Source organism: Lutra lutra, chromosome 10 (assembly GCF_902655055.1).
Source record: "Lutra lutra chromosome 10, mLutLut1.2, whole genome shotgun sequence".
Taxonomy (NCBI): Eukaryota; Metazoa; Chordata; class Mammalia; order Carnivora; family Mustelidae; genus Lutra; species Lutra lutra.
This window is the reverse complement of record NC_062287.1, coordinates 112,532,565-112,553,399: the sequence shown is the minus strand read 5'-3', so window position 1 is coordinate 112,553,399 and position 20,835 is coordinate 112,532,565. Positions and strand designations below refer to the sequence as shown.

Genomic DNA, 20,835 nt, shown 5'->3' with positions numbered 1-20,835 from the left:
GCCATGGCTCCAGGGTTGACTGTGAGCCCCTGGGGGCAAGGAGGGGATGGTGGGAGCAGAAGGGCAGGTAGGGGGCCACATGGAAGGGCCACTGCAGAGCACAGCCTTGGCCATGGCCCCCAGAAGACCCGTTCCCAGAGCAGAGCCCCTCCCCAGCATCCCCGGAGTAGGCACAGGGATGCTGTCAGCCGAGCTCGTGGCCTCCCCCACCCCCGGCTAGGGACACTGGCCACATGACACCCCCCAAGTCCCATGAGAAGGACCCCCGTGTGGCCACCCCGAGGAGCCAGCTCTGTGGACATGTTCCCACAAGGCGACCTCAAACCCACGTTGAGTGAAAACAAGCAAGTGGGGAGCCGCGGAACCTCACGTCACCGTCTGCACCAAAACCTCCCACACGGAGCTGGCGCCGCGCACAAGTGGGGCTTGGCTGTAGCGGCAAGGACCAAGGGCCCATCCCTGTGCCGCCAACCTGGGGGAGGAGAGGACCCTGGCAGGGGACCTGGTCAGAGGGTATGCTCCTTTGTGATGGTTTCGCCTTTGAGGGACAGTGTTCTTGAAGAGCCCTGTGTCACACAGAACCTGGCAAACAGTCTCGTCTCAGGACAAGGACCACGGCCAGGCAGAGCGGGACCCGGGGAGAGGGCCCTACGGCCACTCGCCTGCAGGCTGAGGCGGGTTGACGGGCCGCAGCCATTGGGGACGAGACCATGGGGCGTGTGCCACCAGGGAGCAGCTGGGGAGGCTGCTGCGAGTGTCCAGAGAGAGGACGTGGCCCCAGGCTGAGCAGGGACAGTGCGAGTGGCCCGAGAGAGCCATGCATCAGGCTGGGGGTGCAGCCAATGTTGAGGAGCAGGGAAGTGGTCAGAGGCGTCTGTGAGGTGTTAGAGACCCAGGAGACACACTGCGGCCTTTCACAGGCCCAAGGAGCTGTCCAGGGGATCTGGATCCTGCCCCCAGGAGACCCAGCCACAAGCTCACAGACCCCCCCCTATTCAGACACGATCCCCCACAGCTGCCCTACGCTGCAGGATGGACCCACGGTCCCCTCCCTGTTAGGCCCAGAGTCACCCAGCCAGTGAGGAGGCACAGATGCCTGGCAGTGCCCTGCTTTGGGAGGGGAGATGTTAATGCAGGCAATACCCAGGCCAACTGCTGGGCAAGGAGAACAGGGAGGAGCCGGCAGGCGGACCAGGAGGGAGCAAGGAGACCCATCCCCTGGGGCCAGAAGAATGAGAAGGGTCTGTGGGCTGGGCAGAGGAGTGGATTCTTCCAGGAAGTGGGGCCGGCTGGTGCAAAGGTCCTGAGGCAGGGAGAGTAATGGTACATCCAAGGAACTGGAAGAAGCCAGCCTGGGGCATGAAGAGGCAGGGACTGAGGCGGATACAGGACCCAGAGGAGGGATCCTGTGGCCAAGGCAGGGCTGTGTCTTTATCCCGAGAGCAGTGGAGAGACCTATAGGGGTTTCATTTGGGGCAAGGACAGGCTGTGAGGACAGAGAGGAGGTCCGTTGGCCAGGGAGAGCTGCAGGGAAGGTGAGCTGAGAATCAAGGGGGCACTGCTGGGTGCCCAGGAGGCTGGCGGGCTTGGTGCCACGGGGTGGGGGTGTGGGGGTGGCCAGGCCTGGCCCGAGAGGCCAATGGCAGATAGAACCCACCTGCCAGCCATCACCGGGCCTGGTGTCACCCTCCCGCCCGGCCTGGGGTTTGGCGCAGGAGGCCAGGCACTCGCTGGCTCCAGGTACAAAGTGTTCTGCCCAGCGTCCCCCTGGCTTCCGGGACTTCGAGGCCCGTCAGAGGGGCAGTGCAGGAGGAGAGGCGGGGGGAAGCAGATGCCGGTGGGGCCTCCCTGCCGCCAACACAAACACGGCTTCTCGCTTCCAGCCTCCGTCTCCAGCCTGCCCCACATTCCCGCCTGCCCGCCGCCCCCCCACCCCGAGCAGGGCGGCTGCATCGGCCCGGCCTAGGGCTGCCGGACGTGGGCAGGGCAGGCAGCCGCCCCTGCTTGGCCTCCGTTGGCAGGACCCCCCGGAGACCTGGCTGGGGGTTGGCCCGGCCTGCCGGGGAGGCCCGAGCCGCCCCCCCCCCAGGGTCTCCCCCAGTCCACCCGTCTGGTGGCTGTGGGTCTTGGCCCCACCACCCCGGCCTCCTTCCGGGGTCCTCTGACTCTGCCACTGACCCCCCATGTCCCGTGAGCCTTCTCCTCCCTCAAGCATTAGCAGAAGTCCACACGTAGCAGCGTCGGCCGGGCTCGGTGGGGCCGTGGATGTGTGGGCCCCGAGGGAGGCCCAGGGGGAGGGCAGGGGGCTGAGGGTCCAGGAGTAGGATCTGTGTCGAGGGATTCAGCACACACAGACTCGTGGGGCTTTCATCCCGGGGCAGTGGAGGTGCGGGGAGGGCGAAATGAAGCAGGTGTGAGGTCGAGAGGAGAGGAGATGGAGGCTGGGGTCTGGAAGGCAGGTCAGTGCTTCCAGTACGGAACCTGGAGAGGCTTCCTGGGGGAGACCACAGAAATATGGATGAGCTAAGGGCACTTGCCATGTGAGAACCCCGGAGGGTGCTCCTCGTGGAGCAGGAGCACGGACAGATGCGGGGGAGCCGAGGCTGGGGCTGACAGGGTGGGTGACGGGCTCAGACCCCGTAGTGCCCCACAGCCACCAGAGTGGGCCGTCTGTTCAGAGCTCAGAGGACAGTCCTCTCCCAGTTCTGAGCAAAGGAACCAGATTCCTCAGACTACAGGGGCCAAGGGCAGAGGGCATTGTCCAGGTGAGCCGGTCCACGCTCCCCTCACAGCCTGTCCTGCCGGCCCCCCGGGGCAGGGCCAGCGAGGCATTTTGCCTCCAGAAAGCGTGCACTGATAGCTGAGAGCAGAGTGTGTTATGAGGCCGCCATTACTCACGTTTTCATGGGGACTGCAAGGTAGTTGGAGACACAAGGAGCTTAGCGCGTAGAAAGGGTATTTCCGCTCGGCGGGGAAAAGGGAGGTTATTCGGCAAAGTGTGGTGCAGCGTGGTCTGTCGTTCAAAATCAGTCCCACGATGATCAAAGATTTATGGGTAAAGTATAAATCCAAAAGGCACCAGGAAAAAATGCTTCAGCATTGGAATGGGGAAGGCCACTCCGAGTGTGCACAGAAATCTGGAAACCATAAAGGAAAAGAGGGATGACTCTCACTCCGTGAAAAAGCAAATGAGTAGATAAGATTTTTGTGCAGCAAGACAAACAGTAATAATTATGATTGTCGTCAACCACAAACAGCATGCTAGGGAATCACATTTGTGATGCACATGTGAAAGGACCAGCCTCCTTAATATACAAAGAGCCCTTATAAATCAATGACAATGAAAAGGCCTGGCCTGCAGTGTCAGCCAGGGAGAGAGCCAGCACTGGGCCTGTAGGACCTCTGCCCCTCCTGCCTGGCACTGGGGCCCCAGGGGAATGTCGGGGGGCCTCACTTCCTCATCCAGCGAGTATTCACAGAGCACTAACTCTGCCCCCCATGTACTTACCATACACCCACTACATGCCAGGCTCTGGGAGACCGTCTGGGGAAACCACAATGACAGCACGGTTGAGGTCTGGCCTCAGGAGCCTTCAGGGAGTGGACGGGGCCACGAGCAAGCAAACCAGCAAACAAGGACATTTTGGGAAGTCATGGAGGCTACAAACAGAACTGTGAGCAAAACAGTCAGCAGCCTCCTGCCTGAAAAGGTCAGGGAAGGCCGCTCTCAACATGTGAGTGGAGTTTCTACAACGTGGTGGCAGAGGGAAGAGCAAGTTCAAAGGCCCTGGGGCAGGGTCAAGAGGGATGTGTGTGCTCGGGCTCCAAGAGAAGGGGGTCTGGGAGGACTGAGTGAGGGGGCTGCAGATTACATTGCACGGGGGATGCCCCCGCCGGGGATTCTGCAGAGGGCGCTAGCTCAGGTCAGCGTGGGGAAGCTCGGCCTAGCAGCTCTCCAGGCCGAATGGGAGAGAGCAGAGCCTGTCAGTGAGAGGCGTCCCAACAATGCCGGCGAAGAACATAGCCGGCCTGGGCTGGGGTGTCAGAGAAGGAGAGGAGAGGCGTGGAATCCAGGGCACATGCTCTGGGGCACAAGGGCACCCCAGCTGAGCGCTGCACCAAGGGAGGGCCAGCACCAACCCTGAGACGGGAGGACGGGGTTGGGTGCAGTTCTCTTTGTGACCTGCTATGCTGAGATGCATGTTGGGAGAGGCGAGGTTCCGAGGCCGCGGGGAGGGCACAGAGCCAGGGCCGAGACTTGGGGGTGTCTGTGCACAGGCAGGTCCTGGGGCTGGGTGCGAGTGTGGGCCAGGTTGTGCCAGCCTGGTGAACACGGGTGTGATGATCCTGAGACCCCGGTCCACAGTCGGTCTGGACCAAGGCAGTGCTAAGCTCCCTGAGACCCAGGCATCAGCGAGGCAGCCCCTGGGCAAGCAGGTGTCTGCGGGGCTGGTAGAAGGCCCTTCTCCCTGTCACGGTGCTCTCTTGGAGGGAAGCAACCTGCAGTCCTGAGGGGTGGTCAGTGAGGGCCAGCCGGCACTGGAAGACCTCTAGAAGGGTCTTGGGGATGGGGTGGCACTGACCGGGTCCTCAGCCATTTGGTCACACTTTACAGAGGACCCAGCTGAGACACGGCTGACCTCGGCAGTGGTTCGGTCCACCTGCCACAGCGTGGCCTCCTCCTTCCTCCCTGCAGCCCAGACAGCAGGACATGCAAGGGACAGACACTAGGACAGAGGCCTTGGTCTGTGGCCTCTGAAATGCTCACCTAAGCAAAGTGCCAAGTCATCAACCCCACCGTGACACCAGTCCCAGGGCCAAGACACAAGTGGCTGCCATGTCTGCTGTCCACTCTGGGCCGAAGCTCAGCCCTAGCCTGGACTTGGCCAAGCAGAGGACCCTGGGAGACAGGCAGAAGGACACGGGTTGGTGACCACAAATCCCTGTTAGAAGACATTGGCCCCCGACAGAGCCCCTTGCTTGGGGGTGGGGCTCCTGCTCAGCCTCTGAGTTGCTCTGTCCCAGCAGCATGGCACATGCAAAGGCCCAGGGGCCTAGAGGTCCTGGTAGACCGGCTCACACCCTCGGCAGCTCCGGGAACGATTTAGTGGTCGGTGACTTGTGTAAAATCACACCCAGGGCAGCTCATGCATTCTCCAGCATTCTCCATTCTCCAATCTCCCGTGCCCCAGAAAGGCCAGTGTACACCCGTGTGCACGTTCCCGCACATGGCGGAGGTCTGCCCGGCACATGGGCGCCATTGGAACATGTGCTTGTGGGAATCACTGAGGACTGTCCATGGGACACTGCAGGGGAGGTCCGTGAGTGCCAGACACTGCTTCCAGGGTTCCTGCATTCTTCCGGTCCTCGCAACCACCTGCAAAGGGAGGCTCCTCTGGCATCACGGCAGGCTACGTGGGCAAACAGATTCAGGGAGGCCAGGGGACTTGGCCAAGGTCACCAGGCTCAGACAGGACCCTGGGCAGACCCTCCGGTGCCCGAGCCCTCCTCCACTCGGATCCGAACCTAGTGGTGCGCAGCCCTCCCGGTTCGCACACCCCCAGAACCGCCCACAGAGGCCCCAGGCCCACCCCCACCCCTGCGGCTCGGCGCATGCGCACCCGGCCCTGTGGCCACCCCCTCGGCGATGGGTGCGCGGCGGCTCGTAGCGGGATGGAGAGCTCCGACAGAGCCGTGGGCCTGGGACCGGCAGTAAATCCTCCAGCGCTAGAAGTGCGGTTGGTTTTTCTCCAAGAGCTAAAGCACTAAAACAAAGTCATAAACACAATTACACCGTCTCCTGCTGTAAATTAGGACGTTATGAAGCGCTGTGATCTATTCCCACTCATACCCAGCTCTGTAAGACAGCCCAGCCCCACGGGCCCTAACCAAAGGGTGATTTATGGGTGCTGTTGTCAGCTTCTTGCCGTGGGGGAGGGGAGCTCCCAAGCCCTGAGGAGTCAGAGGCCCAGCGCCAGGGGCGGACCTCGGGCCACATGCGCGCTCCAGGCCCGCCAGGCTGCCCGCTGGGCAGAACATCCTAGGACAGCTTGCCCCAGGCAGGCCGACAGGCACCCTGAGCCCCCTCCCCTTCCCTGGGGGGCTCTGGAGTCCAGCTGCTGGGCAACGAAGCACTGGTTCTGTCCGCCCCCAGGTGCTGGCAAGGAAGGGCAGAGGCCCCGGGCCCCTGGAGCCTGACTGTAGTGAGAGACACAAGCACATACCAGGGGTCTTGGGGAAAATATGGGCTGCTCTTGGGGGATCGGGTGGGCTGTGGCAAGGGAAGGATTTGACCTCAGGTTGGTGATGCTGGTGAGACCCTGGGGGGTGGAGGGATGACTGATGCCTGCAGCAGGAGCAGCAGGGACAAAGGCCACCACGTTTACCAGCCCAGAGCTCTGGAGTGGAGCAAATGAAGAGGATGGAAGGAAGGGAGACCAGAGAGCCAAGGGCATGGGGGTTGGGGGGGCATGCCGCAGACCACGCAGGGACTCAGTCTTCTGGTAATTGGATGACTGCTCAGGAGGGTGTGAGCAGGACAGCAGCGTGACCTATCATGTATTTGGAAAGGCCTGTAGAAGCACGTTGGGGGTGGCCGGGAAGCTGGCTGGCAGCCTACTGCACCCATCCCAGCGAGAGAGTTTGGTTGCCTAGTCTAGGCTGGGCCGTGGAGGAGTCCCCCAGGCTCTGCTGACAGACAAGAGCACCAAGCATGATGCTGAATTTGGAGCCTTTTTCTGAGATGAAGAGACTTCAGAAGGAACAGGATGGGCCCAGAGAGGTGGAAGGACCTAGATGGGGTGGAGGAAGCTATGTTCTCACAGTCTGAGTTCAGCCTGGGGCTGATGGGCAGGTCCTGGGTGCATCCCTGACCTGAGCCTGGCCCAGAGGTCCAGAGGACAGCGGCCTACACCTGTCACACAAGGGTGCCCTCTGGTCATGGTCAGCAGAGAGGGCTCTGGGCAGGCAGACCCCAGACGGAGCCAGTGCTCCGTCTTTGTGGCTTCTCTCGGTGGGCACAGGGGGCAGAGGCCATAGGTCCCTCTGACCCCCACTGCCCTCCCTGACCCAGCAGCAGCTTTCAGAGTGAAGGCCAGGGGCCATGCCCACGAGGGGGGCATGAGCATGGCATTCTATGGGGACAGACAACTCAGAAGTCCTGCGTAAGGGGCCAGGACCACCTCCTAGAATCTGCTCACCAGCCCCGCGGCCCAGTGTGGGGGTCCCCCCTCTCAGACCAAGCCCTCCCTGGGTCCAGCAGAGCCCAAGTCTCCCCCTTGGTGTGGCCAGGCTCTTTCACTGGCCGGGTACACACACCCCTATACGCCAGTTCACTCCTCAGACCCCATGTCCTGACCAAGCTGGGGCTTCTCCTGAACTCTGTGTTTGGAGGGGTGATTCCACACACAACCACGAGACTTTGAGGAGTGGCTGGGGCTTTGGGGCCCTGCACAGGGGAGGTGGGCTTCTGTCCTGAGCGCTCCAGCACAGGGCTCCCTCCTGCCCTGGCCAGAGTGGGGGCTGGGAGGGTGGCCCCGGGGACCCTTCCCATGAGCCCCTCCTAGACCTGCCCCCAGCTGTGTCTCCAGGGACCAACCAGAGGCACAGCCGGAACTCGGCCACATCACCCACCTGATGGATTCCGACGGCAGCCCCACGGCACCCCCATAACCCGGCCCTTCACTCCCACACCTCCTGGTGTCTATGAAAGGGGCAGGGGCGCCAGGGAGAGCCAGGCCCTGCAGGAGGGATGGGGAGTGCAGGGAGAGGATGAAGCTAGGGCAGAGCCAGCGTGCAGATGCACAGTGATCATGGCTGCGTCACCAAGCGTGTCCCCGGTGTGCGTGCCAGGGTGTTGCTAGCTAGGGCTCTGTGCTCCTGTTCCTAGAAGCCCCCCAACTCCCTGCAGCCCAGAGGGGTCCAGGACAGTCTGCAAACAGGAGGGCTCAGGGACCCTGCAGAGGGCTCTAGGATGTCCCAGCAGGAGGTTCCGCCCCACCTCCAGACTCCAGCCAGCAGGGACCCAGGGCACCACGGGTGCCTCCCTCCAGCCCCAGCCCTCCATGACCCCCCAGGGCCATCAGCAGGTCGAAAACCAGAATCAGGGCTGAGCAGGTCCTGTAAAAATCTCGCTTGAAAGACTCTTTTTCAAGATTTTCTTTTGAAAACAAATTCATAACCACATCACACAGGAGTCCCGTCGCCTCGGGCTTGATCGCCGGCCGCCCGGGGCCCTCTCGCTAGCTGTTAGTCTAATTGCTGTTTTCTCCTCGGAGGCCCGCGTGTGTCGTCTGTGGTTATTAATCTGGTGAGTCGAGGCGAGGAACAAGGGCCCTTTGTTGGCCCTGTCCTTGTAGTCTCTGTCAGATTGCCAGGAACCGTGAGGTCCGAGTTCCCCAAAATTGATCTGCCCTGTGGCTCGGGGGAGCGCCGTCATGGTCCAGCACATGGGGCTGCCATCCCCAGGGCACCCGCCAGGTGGATGCCCCTCTCGCCCACTGGGGTTTGGCCATGGAGCATCCCACCTACGTGTGAATGGGGGGGGAAGCACCCTGCGCTCAAGCAGAGAAGGGAGGGGACAAGGCCACCTTGGGGGCCATCTGTCTGAGAAGGGACGGAGCGGGTCCCAAGGCCAAGCAGGAGCGACCCACCTGTCCCCCTGGCTAGGGCCCTCCTCAGCCCACAGGCCTGAGAGAAGGAGGGAAACCCGGCCAAGGGGCTGCTGAGTGGGTCTTGGGACCACTGTGGCGCCCCACTCTGGAGCAGAAGCGAGTCTGACTCCATCAGCCACTGAGGGGTCCGGGGGCTGGGGGGCAGGGCAATGCACGGCCCACTTGGGGTGCTCAGAGCCAGCAGCTGAGCCCAGGGCAGTCCTGGGAGGACGGGGCTGGCACTCAATGTGACCACCAAGCTCTAGGAGGGGGCCTAGCTCTGGGAGGGAGGGGGGATGGGCCAGGAGGGGTCCAGAAGGCTTGCCCCCACCCCACGTTCACCACACCCCTGCCTGCCCCAGTACGGTCCGCTGGAGAGCGCCCCATGGCAGGACCACAGAGCCCGTCCCTCCGCGACGCCCAGCCACCCCCACTCCTCCTGCTTCCCAGCCACACTTCTGTTTCCTTTTTATCCGGGAACACCCTGCGAAGGCTTCTGTGCCCACTTACACATCTGGGGGCCCCAACAGATGTTCCAGTGCCATGGAGTGAAAATTTATGAAACCACAAATGCTCTTCTGTAACGTGTTCCGTGCTCTAATTAATGCCACACCGACTGACACCCAGCAGGGCCTGTGCAGTCGCATGACACTCAGCCGCACCTGCACAGGCCTCCGTCAGAGCCACTGCTGTGCAGAGCCCGAGGAGCCCAGGCGACCTCCCAGGGGCCTCCCAGGGCGCCCACAGGTGGCAGAACGAAGGGGCCCCAGGGGGGTCTTGGGCCAGGAAGAGGGATGGGGTTTAGGGCCAAGTCCCCACACCCCATGTCCCCTCCTGCCTTGCTCACTGTGTCCACCCAGCCTTCTGAGCTTAGCTAGGACCCCACCCCAGCCCACTCTCACCCTCTCCCACAACCAGCTGCCTTGACCCCTCCCCGCCTGACACACGTGTCTTCCCAGTACAGGAGCCCAGCGGGGGGGCTTGCAGGGGTGCAATGGTAGAGCCAGGAGTCCCAGCTGGTGACCAGACACAAAGCCCTTCTACTCCTGGGGCCTCAGGGTCTGTGTCTGTGTCTGTGGTTTGGGGTGCTTTTCTCAGTTTGGGGGCTAGGAGAGCTGAGTGGTCCCAGGCCCCACCCGAGCCAGACCAGAGAAGTCCTACACCCCTTCTCTTGATGGCCGGGGCTCCCGCGACAGATTTATCTGGGAAAACAGAGGATCAGGTCCCTTGGGCCCAGGTGTTGGGGCCTCAGATGAGCAGCTCTCCTAGGGGGCCTGAGACAGGTAATTCTCACACCCAGAGCCACCGGCAAGGAACAGAGACTGCACCAGCCTCAGCCCTGCAAAGCTGGGGAGATGCGTCGCCTGGCAGGGCACGGCCCCCCTCCCAGACAGCCCTGCCAGCAGAGGGGGAGGGCTGCTGGAACAGGGGTTCCTTCTGGCCCCCATCCTGCTCTGCCTGGCTCAGGATAAGAGACTCCTCCGCTTCTGGGGAGAGAGCCCTCTTCGTCTTGTTCCCACCAGCCTCCCCTCTCCTCCCCTGCAGCTCAACATTGGCAGTGGGCTGGAGGGCTGGCGGCGGCCAACCTCTGGTGCCCACCGCCCTGGGGACCCAGCTCCTGACCTCCAGCCCTCATGGGGCTGGGGGCCACTCGGCCCATCAGCAGCTTCCCCCCCGGGCGGTGCAGCCAGCCCCCAGCTCTGCGTGGTCCCGGGGAAGGGGCACAGCAGCCAACAGTGGGCCCAGGGGTGTCCCGGGGAGCAGGCTGGCCCTGGGCAGAGCCCTCAGGGAGAACCGCCCCCCACCGTCCCGAGGCTGTCCGGTGCTCCAGGGGCCCTTGGCAGCTGCAAGAGGGCCTGCTTCGTTCCCTGATGCGCACAGCGACCTCGGCTCGCTCCCGGACCCCGCAGGCCTGCAGCTCTCGGTCTCTACACTCCCTGTGGCCAGGGGCCTCTCGCTTGACAGCCCTCTGCCCTGGGTCCACCGGGGCGCCCTGCGCTGCCCCGGGCTGCCTTCAGGCCCCGCACTCCTAGCCCCGCACCCCCCACACCGGCATCGGCTGCGGGGGACACCTCCCCTGGCCCCAGCCCATGCTGCGCCCGCGTCTTCCAGTCCCACAGGGTGACCCCATCTGCTCCCATCGGCAGCCTCAGTGTTCAGAGCGGGGCTGGCCACGTGGCCAGAAACGGAGCCTCCCCGGCCTGACCGCTGGGCAATGGGTGCCGACGGGTCCTGATTTCCTGGCTCCCTGGGAAGACAGTGCTGCTGCCGAGAGGGGGCAGAGGGGCCGGCGGAAGACGGACCCCACCCTGCAACCCTCCAGCCCTCCCCAGCAGGAATCATGCGCTCCGCCTGCGGGGGGGCGGGGGGTTCCTCCGCATTCTCGGACACACACATGCGCGTACACACACACACACACACACACAGGGCCACACGCACCCACACACTCGTTCCCCGCACACACACAGGCCCGTGCACGGCTCCCGTGGGCAGGGACCCTGCGCCCTGCTCCCCGGCACCTCCCCGGCCGCCCTCACCGGGCGCAGACCCAGAGGCGTCGCGCACACCCGGGCTGCCCCCGTCCTCACCCACTCCTGTCTCCGCAGGTGGCCCAGCTGGACCAGAGGCTGGTGCTCATCACGGACATGCTTCGCCAGCTCCTCTCCCTGCACCAGGGCGGCCGGCTGGGCGACCGGACCCCCGGCGAGGGTGGGGCCCAGGCGCCGCCCCCCTGCGGCTCCCTCAACCCAGAGCTCTTCCTGCCCAGCGGCGCCCTCCCCACCTACGAGCAGCTGACTGTGCCCCGCGGGGGCCCCGATGAGGGGTCCTGACAGGGGCTTGGGACCCCAGGCCTGCGAGGGCAGGGCCGGAGGAGCCCAGTTCGGCCCAGCGCACCTCCCACCTGGGAGGGGCGCCCCCCCCCAGGTCACTGGCCCCTCCCTCCCGGGCCTCAGACCCCCCATGGGCCACGCCGCCCTGAGAGGCTGTGCCTTGGGAGTCACGAGGCCTCCCCTTCCAGCCAGCAGGTACTAGAACTTGGCTGGGTTTGGAGGCCTCCTCTCGGCTTCGAGACCATGACCCCCACATGATTTGTATGGCAGTTGGGACATAGTGGCAGGGCTCAGTCTCGACCCCGGGGTGCCGGGCATCCTAGGCACTTGGTCCTCGCATGTATGGCTGACAAAACACAGGTGTGAGCAGGCCCACCCTGCTAGGCCCCAGGGGACCTCCTGGGAGGAGACAGGGCAGTCAGGACAGGATCTGTGGGTACCCACCCTCAGCCTCGAACCCAGGACCCAGGGAGGAGGCAGGCAGGGCAGGGCAGGCCCAGCCAGTGCCAAACCGAGGGTGCCAGCAATCGAGGCCCGGGCCATGCTCTCCACCTGCAGAGACTGGCTCAGAGGCCAGGGTTATGAGGGACCCTGAGGCCACCACGTCCAGCAGGAGGGCCGGCCTGCCATGGTGCCCGTAGTGCTCCATGGGGGTGGACTGTCCCCCACTGTGGACTGGCAGCTTCTCCCACTGACCCCTGCCCTGCACACAGCCCCCACTGCAGCTCCCCACCGGGTCTGGGCAGCTAGAAGGACACCAGAACTGTCCCGTCCCCCGGCCAGCTGCTGAGCGTGGGGCAGGCGTAGGGGTCTCTCAGCCCCTGCACGAGACGGGGCTCCTCCTGGGCATCTCAGCTCACAGAAATCAGAATAATTTGTGGTGATTTGGAATCTGTGTTTTAATGAGTTTCACGGTGTGATTTTGACCCTTAATTGTGGCGCTTTTCCTAATAAACGTGGAGTCACGGAGCTGGTCTCGGGCCTGCACTTGTCTTGATTCCCGAGGGAGAGGTCCATCTTCGGGACAGCCTCGTCCCGTGGAGGCACAACCCCAGCTTTTGCCTCACCGAGTGCCCGCGCTGCCGTCTGCACCGACCCAGGGAAGGGGAAGAGGCCGGAGCCCCAGCTCTCCGGGAGGAGGACCCCCCGCCCCAGGGACCCGGAAGCACCTTGAGGCCAGGCCGTCACTGCCCCAGCCCCGTAGCCTGGACCTGTCTGCAGAGCTGAGTGGAGGGAGAGAGCACGGCCAGGACCAAAGGTCTGCCCTGCAGCCTTTGCTCCTGTGGGCGCCTCTTCCAGCCCTCACCCCTTCACCACTACCCGAGTCACTTTGGTCTGTGGCCCAGCTCCTCCAGCAGCCTGCTCACGAGCGGCAGCCCCCTCCGGGCCTTGGGACCCCTCGAGGGGACAGGGCTGACCGGTGAGGTCATTGTCCCCAGCCGAGCACTGGGGGTGGGGCCTCAGGGCTTGGTGTAGAGGGGAGGGCACCCTGCCCTCCGCTGCCTGCCTACCTGTGGGCATCGGCCCCCCACCTCCTCCCGGGTCCCGTCACCTTCCCTTCCTGCCTGGTGGACAGGACCCCTAGGGCCTGCTTAGAAGCAAGTGCCCAGGAGCTGCTGAATAGGAACTCACTTCCCAGAGGAGGGGTCAGGGTTCAGATTGCTCACGGAGGCCGTGGATCCAGCCCAAGGCTCCGGCCCAGGTGGGCGTGCCTCCTGCTCAGGGCTCCTATGGTCCTGGGGCTACCCCCTGGGGCAGCTCTGACCACCTGCCGTGGTGAACATGTGGTCACTGCCCGTCTCCCAGCAGCCCCTGAGCCCCTGGGGAAGGCGGGCACCTTGCCAGGACCAGGCCTGTGGGGTGCTGGGGGGTAACCACCTCAGGGGACACACTCTGGCCTGTCTGCCCCTCCCAGGCCAGGCTCCTCCTTGACCAAGGACCCAGGAGCTCTACCGGGGCGGGGGCGCATGACTGGCCCCCGAGGAGCACAGACTGGCCCCTCCGGGCATACGTGCAGGGGATGGTCTGGGCTCCGGAGCCCCCACACGGACATCCCCACCCCCCTCTAGGCCCTGATGTCCCCTTGCGGTAACAGGGAGCTCCCTTGGGGCTGCCCAGCTTCGAGCAGGCTGGGGGCACATGCCAGGGAGAGCCAGCCCGCCCTCGCCCTGCCCCCTGGGCGCCCCCCACCCACCCCCCCAACCAAGTCCCCACCTTCAGCTCACAGATGCCGGCATGATCAGCCGGGTGGAGTGGGCAAGCCCGCTGCGCACACCCTCCTCCAGGACAGTTTGCCCTCCTGCTCTCCTTCCAGAGCCCATCTGCACCCGCATGCAGGCCGTGAGGGCTGGGGGCAGCTGACCTCTAGAGGACGGGGCTGTCCCAAGACACCTGGAAGCAGCCAGCTGCCCCGTGTCAGGATAGGCAACCCAGGCTCCCTATGGAGGGGGAAGGGGGGGTCCCACTTTGCTGACCCCCACTGCGACGGTGCTCCCCAGGGCCTCCCACCGTGGGGACTGGGTATCGGGACCGACCAGCACTGGCCAGGGTGGGGGAGGGCAGGAGGGATGGCCAGGGCCTGGGGCCTCCCCCACCTGCACCCACCAGGAGGGGCGGGAGCAACAATTACTGGAAAGGCAAACGCTGTTGTTTCCTTGTTGGGTAAATATTTGTGGAAACCTCAGGAAGCTGCTGGCAGGAGAGCAGGGCCCTCCGCGGCACCCCGGCACCCCGGCCCCCCGGCCCCCCGGCCCTCGGTGCGCTCGGCACGGGGCCGCCCATCTGGGCAGGGCACGGCCCCCGCACCCAGCCCAGCTTTGTTTCCCGTATTATCGACTGCACACAGAGTCCCCAAGTGCCTCACTCCTGGACGGCCCATTGCGGCCCTCTCGGGTGTGAAATGCAATTTACCTGAAATAAAGCCCAATTATGGAATTAGCTAATTAAAGCCCGCGGTGGAGGCTGGGCCAGGCCGGCCGGGTGCTCAGTGCCCACCCGGTGCCCGTGGTCTGCGGGAACAGATGGCGCCCCGGCCCGCCATGCCGGCCGCATTCCTTCACTCTGTCCCCCGATAACTGACTTAGACAGCACACGGCCATCTGGTGTATGACACGTCCTGTGTGCCCCGGACAATGGCCCAGCAGACCTCTCTGGGAGAGGGCCGTCGCCCGGGCAACGGTGGCAAGTGCAGCCCAGGCCGTTCACGCCCCCTCCCCCAGCCCCTTTGTGGGCCTCGCGCGGCTGCCTGGCTCTCGCTGCTGACAGTGTCCATGAGTATTTGTCCCCAGCGCCCGGCCTTTGTCTCCAAATTGGGCTCCCTCATTGAGGTGCTCAGTGTCCAATGGGTGCTAGGAGCATCTGCTGGGGTGACAGGGTGAGGACGGCTGGGGGGCTGCCCTGCCACCCCCTTCCTGGAGCGCCCCCTCCTCTACCCCAGACCCCCTCCCCCACCAGCGTGCCCCTGGGAGGCGGGCGGGCGGGCGGATGGCACCTCGCAGGCACTGGGCTCCATCGCCGTGTCGGAGGCTCTCCCGGTCTCTGGACCGGGGCTGGGAACAGAGGGACAGGGCAGGCCCGCACACCTGCGGCCGCACATCTGTGAAATGGGACGGGTGGTGGTGCCCTGCCAAGGGGCGTGGGGGAGAGACGGATGGAACTAAGACCCGGAGGCTCCGGGCCCAGGTCGGGCACGCAGTAGGTACTTAATAAAGGCAGCCAGACAAGCAGCATGGGAGATGCGCCCCTCCTGCCCGGCCCACACAAGCCCTCAGAGCAGCTTCCTGGACCCTGCCTTGCACGCCAGGCCCCCACTGGAAGCTGTCCTCAACCCCAGCGGGCTGTCCCGGCCCTGCACCCAGGCTGGCCCTTGAGGCCCTGGGAGCCGCCGCCCTGCCCACCCAGCTCTGGCATTTCCCACCGGAAGCCCCAGGTCTCTGGCCAGGCCAACCTCCCACTTCTTCTTGTGTGGTCCCAAGCCACCCGCCCAAGGGCACAGCGGCACCCACCGGGCCGGGGTCAGGAGCTGTGCCCACCAGCAGGCCAGTGGACAAGAGGCTTTCCTGGGACTCTCAGACAACAGGGGGAGGCCAGACCTCCAGAAGGGCCAGTTAAATTAAGGGATAAGATGAGGGTCTGGAAAGGGGCTACTGGCGCCCCGGGGAGAGGGCAGGGGTGCTGCAGGCTCACCCGGACACAGGCAGGGCCCCGCCAGGCAGTGCCACGTGACGGATGTGTGGGGGAGGAGAGTCCACCACCCCGTGCCCTGCGGACGAGACCAGGCAGGTGTTTTGACAGACAGCTGGGGTGGGGGATGGGCGGCAAAACTCCAGCTCGGGTCTCCTGGGACAGCCCCACACACAGCCCAAGCAGGGTCCTCCTGTGGGGGTCTGCTGGTCACCTGGAGGGACGGGGACCTCCCAGCAGCCAGCCAGTCTCCCTGGCTTGGGGGCCATCCCCAGCTCACCCGAAACCTACCTGCTCTACACCCTGGTTTCCTCCTGGGACCACCTCTGAGCCCTGGACCCCAGCGGCTCCCTGGTGTCTGAAAGGGCGGCAGCCCCCTCTTGGCCCTGGCCTCACCCTTGCGGGCCCCCGAGCCTGGGGGTCCTTGGCAGCTGGGCCTGGAGTGTGCTTGTCCACAGAGCTGGACAAACAGAGCTCCGGTTTCCACTGACCTCTGAGTGCCAAGAGCCCGGGGCTAGGGCCCTCTGGACACTGATAGCCCCCACCTGGGCCCTTTCCAAGCCATGGCGGAGCGGAGTGCCGGCGGCGGGTGGGCAGCCCAGGAGCCCCCAGGCAGGTGACCTCCGACCTCACCGGCCAGCTGCTGTCTCTCCTTCTGCTGCAGGGGGAGTCACCTCCAGCTCCAGCAAATCAGGCCTGGGCAGAGGGTGGGCTGGGGGCTGTCGGCACCGGCCAGAGACATGGGCCGGAGAAAGGATCCTCTCCATTGACAGACCAGGGGCCACCACCCTGCCCCGTCCCAAGGCCTCTGAGGTCAGGGTACTGCCCCCCACTACCCAGACCTCAGGTGCCAGCTGTGCGGCAGGGAGTGGGGTCCAGTCTGAGCCCCGGATCCTTTTCTCTCAGCAGGTCCCTCCTTATGTCCCGGGCCTGATTCTGTCCTCTGGTCCTCCTGAGCAGGCCCCTGCTGCCCCAGCCTCCCCTGGTCCCCAGCACTCCGAGCACCTTATCGAGGCAGAAAGTGGCGGGGGAGCTCGCCGCAGGGTGGACCTCACACTCCCTCCATTCATCTCCGAACCTCTGCCCCAGAGGCCCCCCGCAGAGGCAGAGCTACACCCTCTCAGCCCTCACCTGACAGGCTTCGAGTTCACACGTGTCTGGGCAGTGGTCCCACAGCCTGAGAAGCGACAAGTCTGTCCTGGTGTCTGTTGGGGTCTTGCCTCCTTCAGCTTCCCGCAGACTCATGCTGCAGGGGGCAGGGGTCAGAATGGAGTTGAAAGCATGTCGCTTGGACACCACAGGGACACCCACCTGCCCATGACTCGGACCCGCCCACCTCCTGTCTCCAGCCCAGCCTCTGCACCCTCCTCAGCGAAATTCCCCCCAGTTTCTAGCCTGTAGGAAGCCTGTGATCTTTGTGAGCAACATCAAAGCAGGAGACCCGGCTGCCAGGGTCAATCACGCCGGCGGCCCCACCTTCCTGCCCAGCCCACGGCCCCAGGAAGTAGGTAGGAAGTGGCAAAACACATGGTGAGGGGATCCTGGTGGGTGTTCGTGGGGTGCACAGATTGGATACAGAGCAGAGAAGCGGAGAAACCCTGGGGCACATGGGTCCTCCCTCCCTGGTGCAGAGTGAGAAACCAAGGCCCAGGGCAGAGGTGTATGAATTTAGGAGTATGAATTTGCACTGGAAAAGCCCCAGGGACTTGCAGCAGCAGAGAAGTCTGTTGCCAGGCGGGGAAGCTGGAGGGCAGGGAGGGACGGACTGGCCGAAACGGGAGCTGGCTTTCTCGAGCCAGATCACAAGGCCAGAGAGGCTAGGTCTGAGGAAAAGATGCAGGGGAATTACCAGGTGGTTTGAACACAGCTCCTCCACAGGTCCATGTGGACCGGCAAGCTGGGACATACAGCCAAGGGCCAGGGCATCCATCAAGGCATGCCCACTGGCTCCAATGAGGCTGCCATTGCTCCTGCACGTCAGAACATGCCCCTTACCCCCCCACACACCCCATAAGGCTCAAGAAACTGTTCCAAGCCCAAAGGCTGATTCAAGCTACCAAACCCCACTGAATTCATTCTGGTTGTTTTTTGGCCGTATCCCTCCTCACCGCCACTTGCTAAACACACACACGTGGTTACGGGAACCGTCTTCACGGGGACGTGGAGCACGGCAGTGGGGATGCAGAAAACCGGAGCTAGAGCTGCGGGTCCTGTTGTGCCCGTCCTGGCCCAGCCACGCTCTCGCCGTGCATCCTCAGGCAGAGCACGGGCTGTTAGCTTCAGGTGGTCGTGGCCTCCCCAGCCTCACGGAATCCCAGCAGGATGCCAAGTGGAAGGGAAGGCCCGGCAGCCTCTTGCCGGGGAAGGAGAGCTCCCTGAGCTCCGGGAGGAGCGGGTCTATGGACTGCGGATCTGTCCCCAGGAGCAAGTCTCGACGTGGAACCGCAAAGCTGCTGGCAGCACCTGGACTGGGGCCATGCCTAGGGCCTCATTGTTCTCTGTCCCTGGAATGGTCAGGGGAGGCCAACAGCGGCCCAGGGGCCATGGGGATGGGCAGCCCCTGCAGGGAGGCCGCGACACCCTCACCCTCGCGTCAAAAGCCTCCAGGAGCGACTCCTGGGACACCCCCTGCCAGCCTCTGCCCCAGGCCGGCACACCCCCACCGGAACTAGAGGACCCGCACACAGGGAGCTCCTGGCCCACTCCCCAGAAGGCGGGGCCACAGCCCCTCGGCCAAGGACAATGGGGGTGACAGGTCGGAGATGGATGGGCTGGCCCAGGGAGAGGAGGCTCGTGCTGGGAGAGGCCGGGCCTGGGGTAGGCACTCGAGTGGGAGGAGATGCAGAGGGCCTGACCGCTGATGGGCTGAGACCTGGGCAGGCCCCGAGGACCACAGCATCGCCCGGGAGAAGGGCCCGTCCTGGAATGGGAGGCAGGAGGCCCCTCGAGAAAGGCTTTCTAAAGGGGGTTGTCGGGACGGTGGGTAATGTCATTAAGTAATTTCAAAAGGTCTTAATCAAATCCGCTTCGTCAAAAGGCCTTTGGAGAGGAAAAGAAGGCGGCCAACAATCGGCTGGGGCCTTCCACTTGACTGGCCGGCCCTGCTCAGAGCCCGGGGGCTCAGGCCCCACCCACGGCTCAGCGCCCAACCCTGACGGGCTCCGCTCCTCTGTGGGCACCGGGCCATCCCGAGCAGCCCCTCCGGGAGACCTGGCGGAGACACACCTCCCAGCCTCAACGGCCCCGCCCTGAGAGCCACCACTTACAGAAAAGGAAACTGAGGCCCACGCAGCCGTCTGACGTTGAGGAAACGGGTCGAGAGCTTCCTAGGCCTGGGGACTCAGGCCAGGACACAGCCCTCTGCACCTCTGTGTCCCTGTCAGTCAGACGTGGGCGAGACCGTGTCCTACCCCCTGTGGTTGCACCACTCAGTAAGGCCACGTGGTAGGGGAGTCCCGAGTGCTCTTTGCTGACTTCTCCCCGCGGCCCCGTCAGTTGGGGTCCGTCAGAACCCACTCTTTTCCCTTTGACCCTCTGTCAAGGCGCAGATGCACACGCACTCCATTGTGGGCTCTCAAACACCCCTGCCCCCTCACACACACCCCCTTCCTCCCAGGAGGCCAAGGAGCAGACACTGACTTTCCTGACAGAGCCCGTGTCCAGGTTCACACGCGGGTGTGCCTGGGGCTCCGGGTCACTCACAGCGGCCCGTGGCCCAGGCTGCTCTGCCGCTGGCCACCTCCTCGGGGGCACTAAGGAGCCTGTGGGGCCTTTGGCCTTCCATCGTCCACGTGCTGTCACCAAGTCAGCATCCCCGCCAATGGGCATCCACTGGCTTCTAAGCCCCTGAAGACCCCGCTGGGGATACCCCCACGGCAGGGGCCACCATGGTTCTCCCAGAGCGGGGTCCCCCCGACTCTGCCCCAGGTCACCCCATGGGGAGGGTGGCCCGCAGCCTCACAAGGAGTGGCCACAGCTCCTCTCAGGGTCTGAGACCAGCCACAACCCCCTGACCCAGCTGCCTGGGACTTCTGGTCTCCGCCCCAGCAAGAGCCCGGAGGTTAGGCACCCCCCCCCCCACCGAGCCCCCATCCTCTGCCTCTTCACCGCCCAGAGCATCCCTGCCTCCTATAAAGCAAGCAGGAAGGGCCGTGCCAGCCCTCACCTCCTACAGAAACTGAGTGGCTGCGGGGAGGCCAGAGGCCAGCAGGTGTCCACGAGCGCGCTCCTCTCCCCCAGCCCTGCCCGTCTCCCCCCACCCCCACCACCAGCCTCAAGGTGAAGCGGGCGGAGCCGTGCCCCAAAATGCTCCACCAAACCCCACATGCATCCCAGAGGCTTCGGTTACTGGCACCCACTGGCCCAGCCTCCCTCCAGCCCCTGCCAAGGCCTGGCACCCCCGCCCCGGCAGCCCCTCTCCATGCCAGCCGCCCATGAGGCCTGAAGGCATGGGCAGACTGCTTTCCCCCTGCCTGAGCACCCCTTCCCCCTGGGAAAAGGCCTCCTTGTTTACCCCCACCCACCACCTCCCTCGGGCTCAGAGGCACTCGGGCTCCAGGCTTCGAGGTCACCGGTCTTGCAGTCCACCTGCATCACACCGGCTCCAGGAAACCGAACCCCAGCGACAGACGACAGGCACAGCCGGCGCTGGAGCCTGCCTGGCCTGACCTGGGCCCTCCCTCACCTGGGCATTGGCCCCCAGGAGCCTGAACGGCTCAGACCGCCTGTCAGGGGGTCGCAGGACGGGTGTGAGGTGAGGGAGAAGCAGGCGAGACCCTGCCCCACCTCGAGGGCCTCACCAACAGCAGCCCGGAGGGAAGCCAGGGACCCCCCAAGCCGAGCGTTAAGAGACCTGGTCTTCCCTCCGGGGCCCGACACACCTGCCGCCCCCACTTCATGGATGAGGGACCCGAGGCCAGAGCACAGGACCTGCCTGCCCAGGTGCCTACACAGGTGAGGAGCAGAGCCGGGTGGCACCAGGTGTGTTTGGCTCCCCAGCCCCGCCCCTCACCCTGCCCCGGGGTCCCCTGTGAAGGAGCCCTGGAAGAGGTGGCCTGGGGGACAGCAGCCACAGCAGCCACGATGGGAGGAGAGGGGGTGGAGGGGACGGTGCGAGCAGCCCCCAGAGGGTGAGGTCTGCGGAAACCAGCCTCCCACCCCAGAGACAGACC

At 64.6% G+C, this 20,835-nt stretch overlaps 1 protein-coding gene across 2 annotated transcripts in view; it reads left to right on the top strand.

The window, feature by feature from the left end:
- KCNQ1 (potassium voltage-gated channel subfamily Q member 1) overlaps positions 1–12,456 on the top strand; it is a 309,854-nt gene extending 297,398 nt beyond the window's left edge. For both annotated transcript variants that reach the window (XM_047747252.1, XM_047747251.1), the window contains exon 16: positions 11,258–12,456. In XM_047747252.1, coding sequence (XP_047603208.1) covers positions 11,258–11,472 — 215 coding nt within the window. In that variant the 3' untranslated portion in view covers positions 11,473–12,456. The remainder of the gene's footprint in view (positions 1–11,257) is intronic.
- The last annotated feature ends 8,379 nt before the right edge of the window (positions 12,457–20,835 follow it).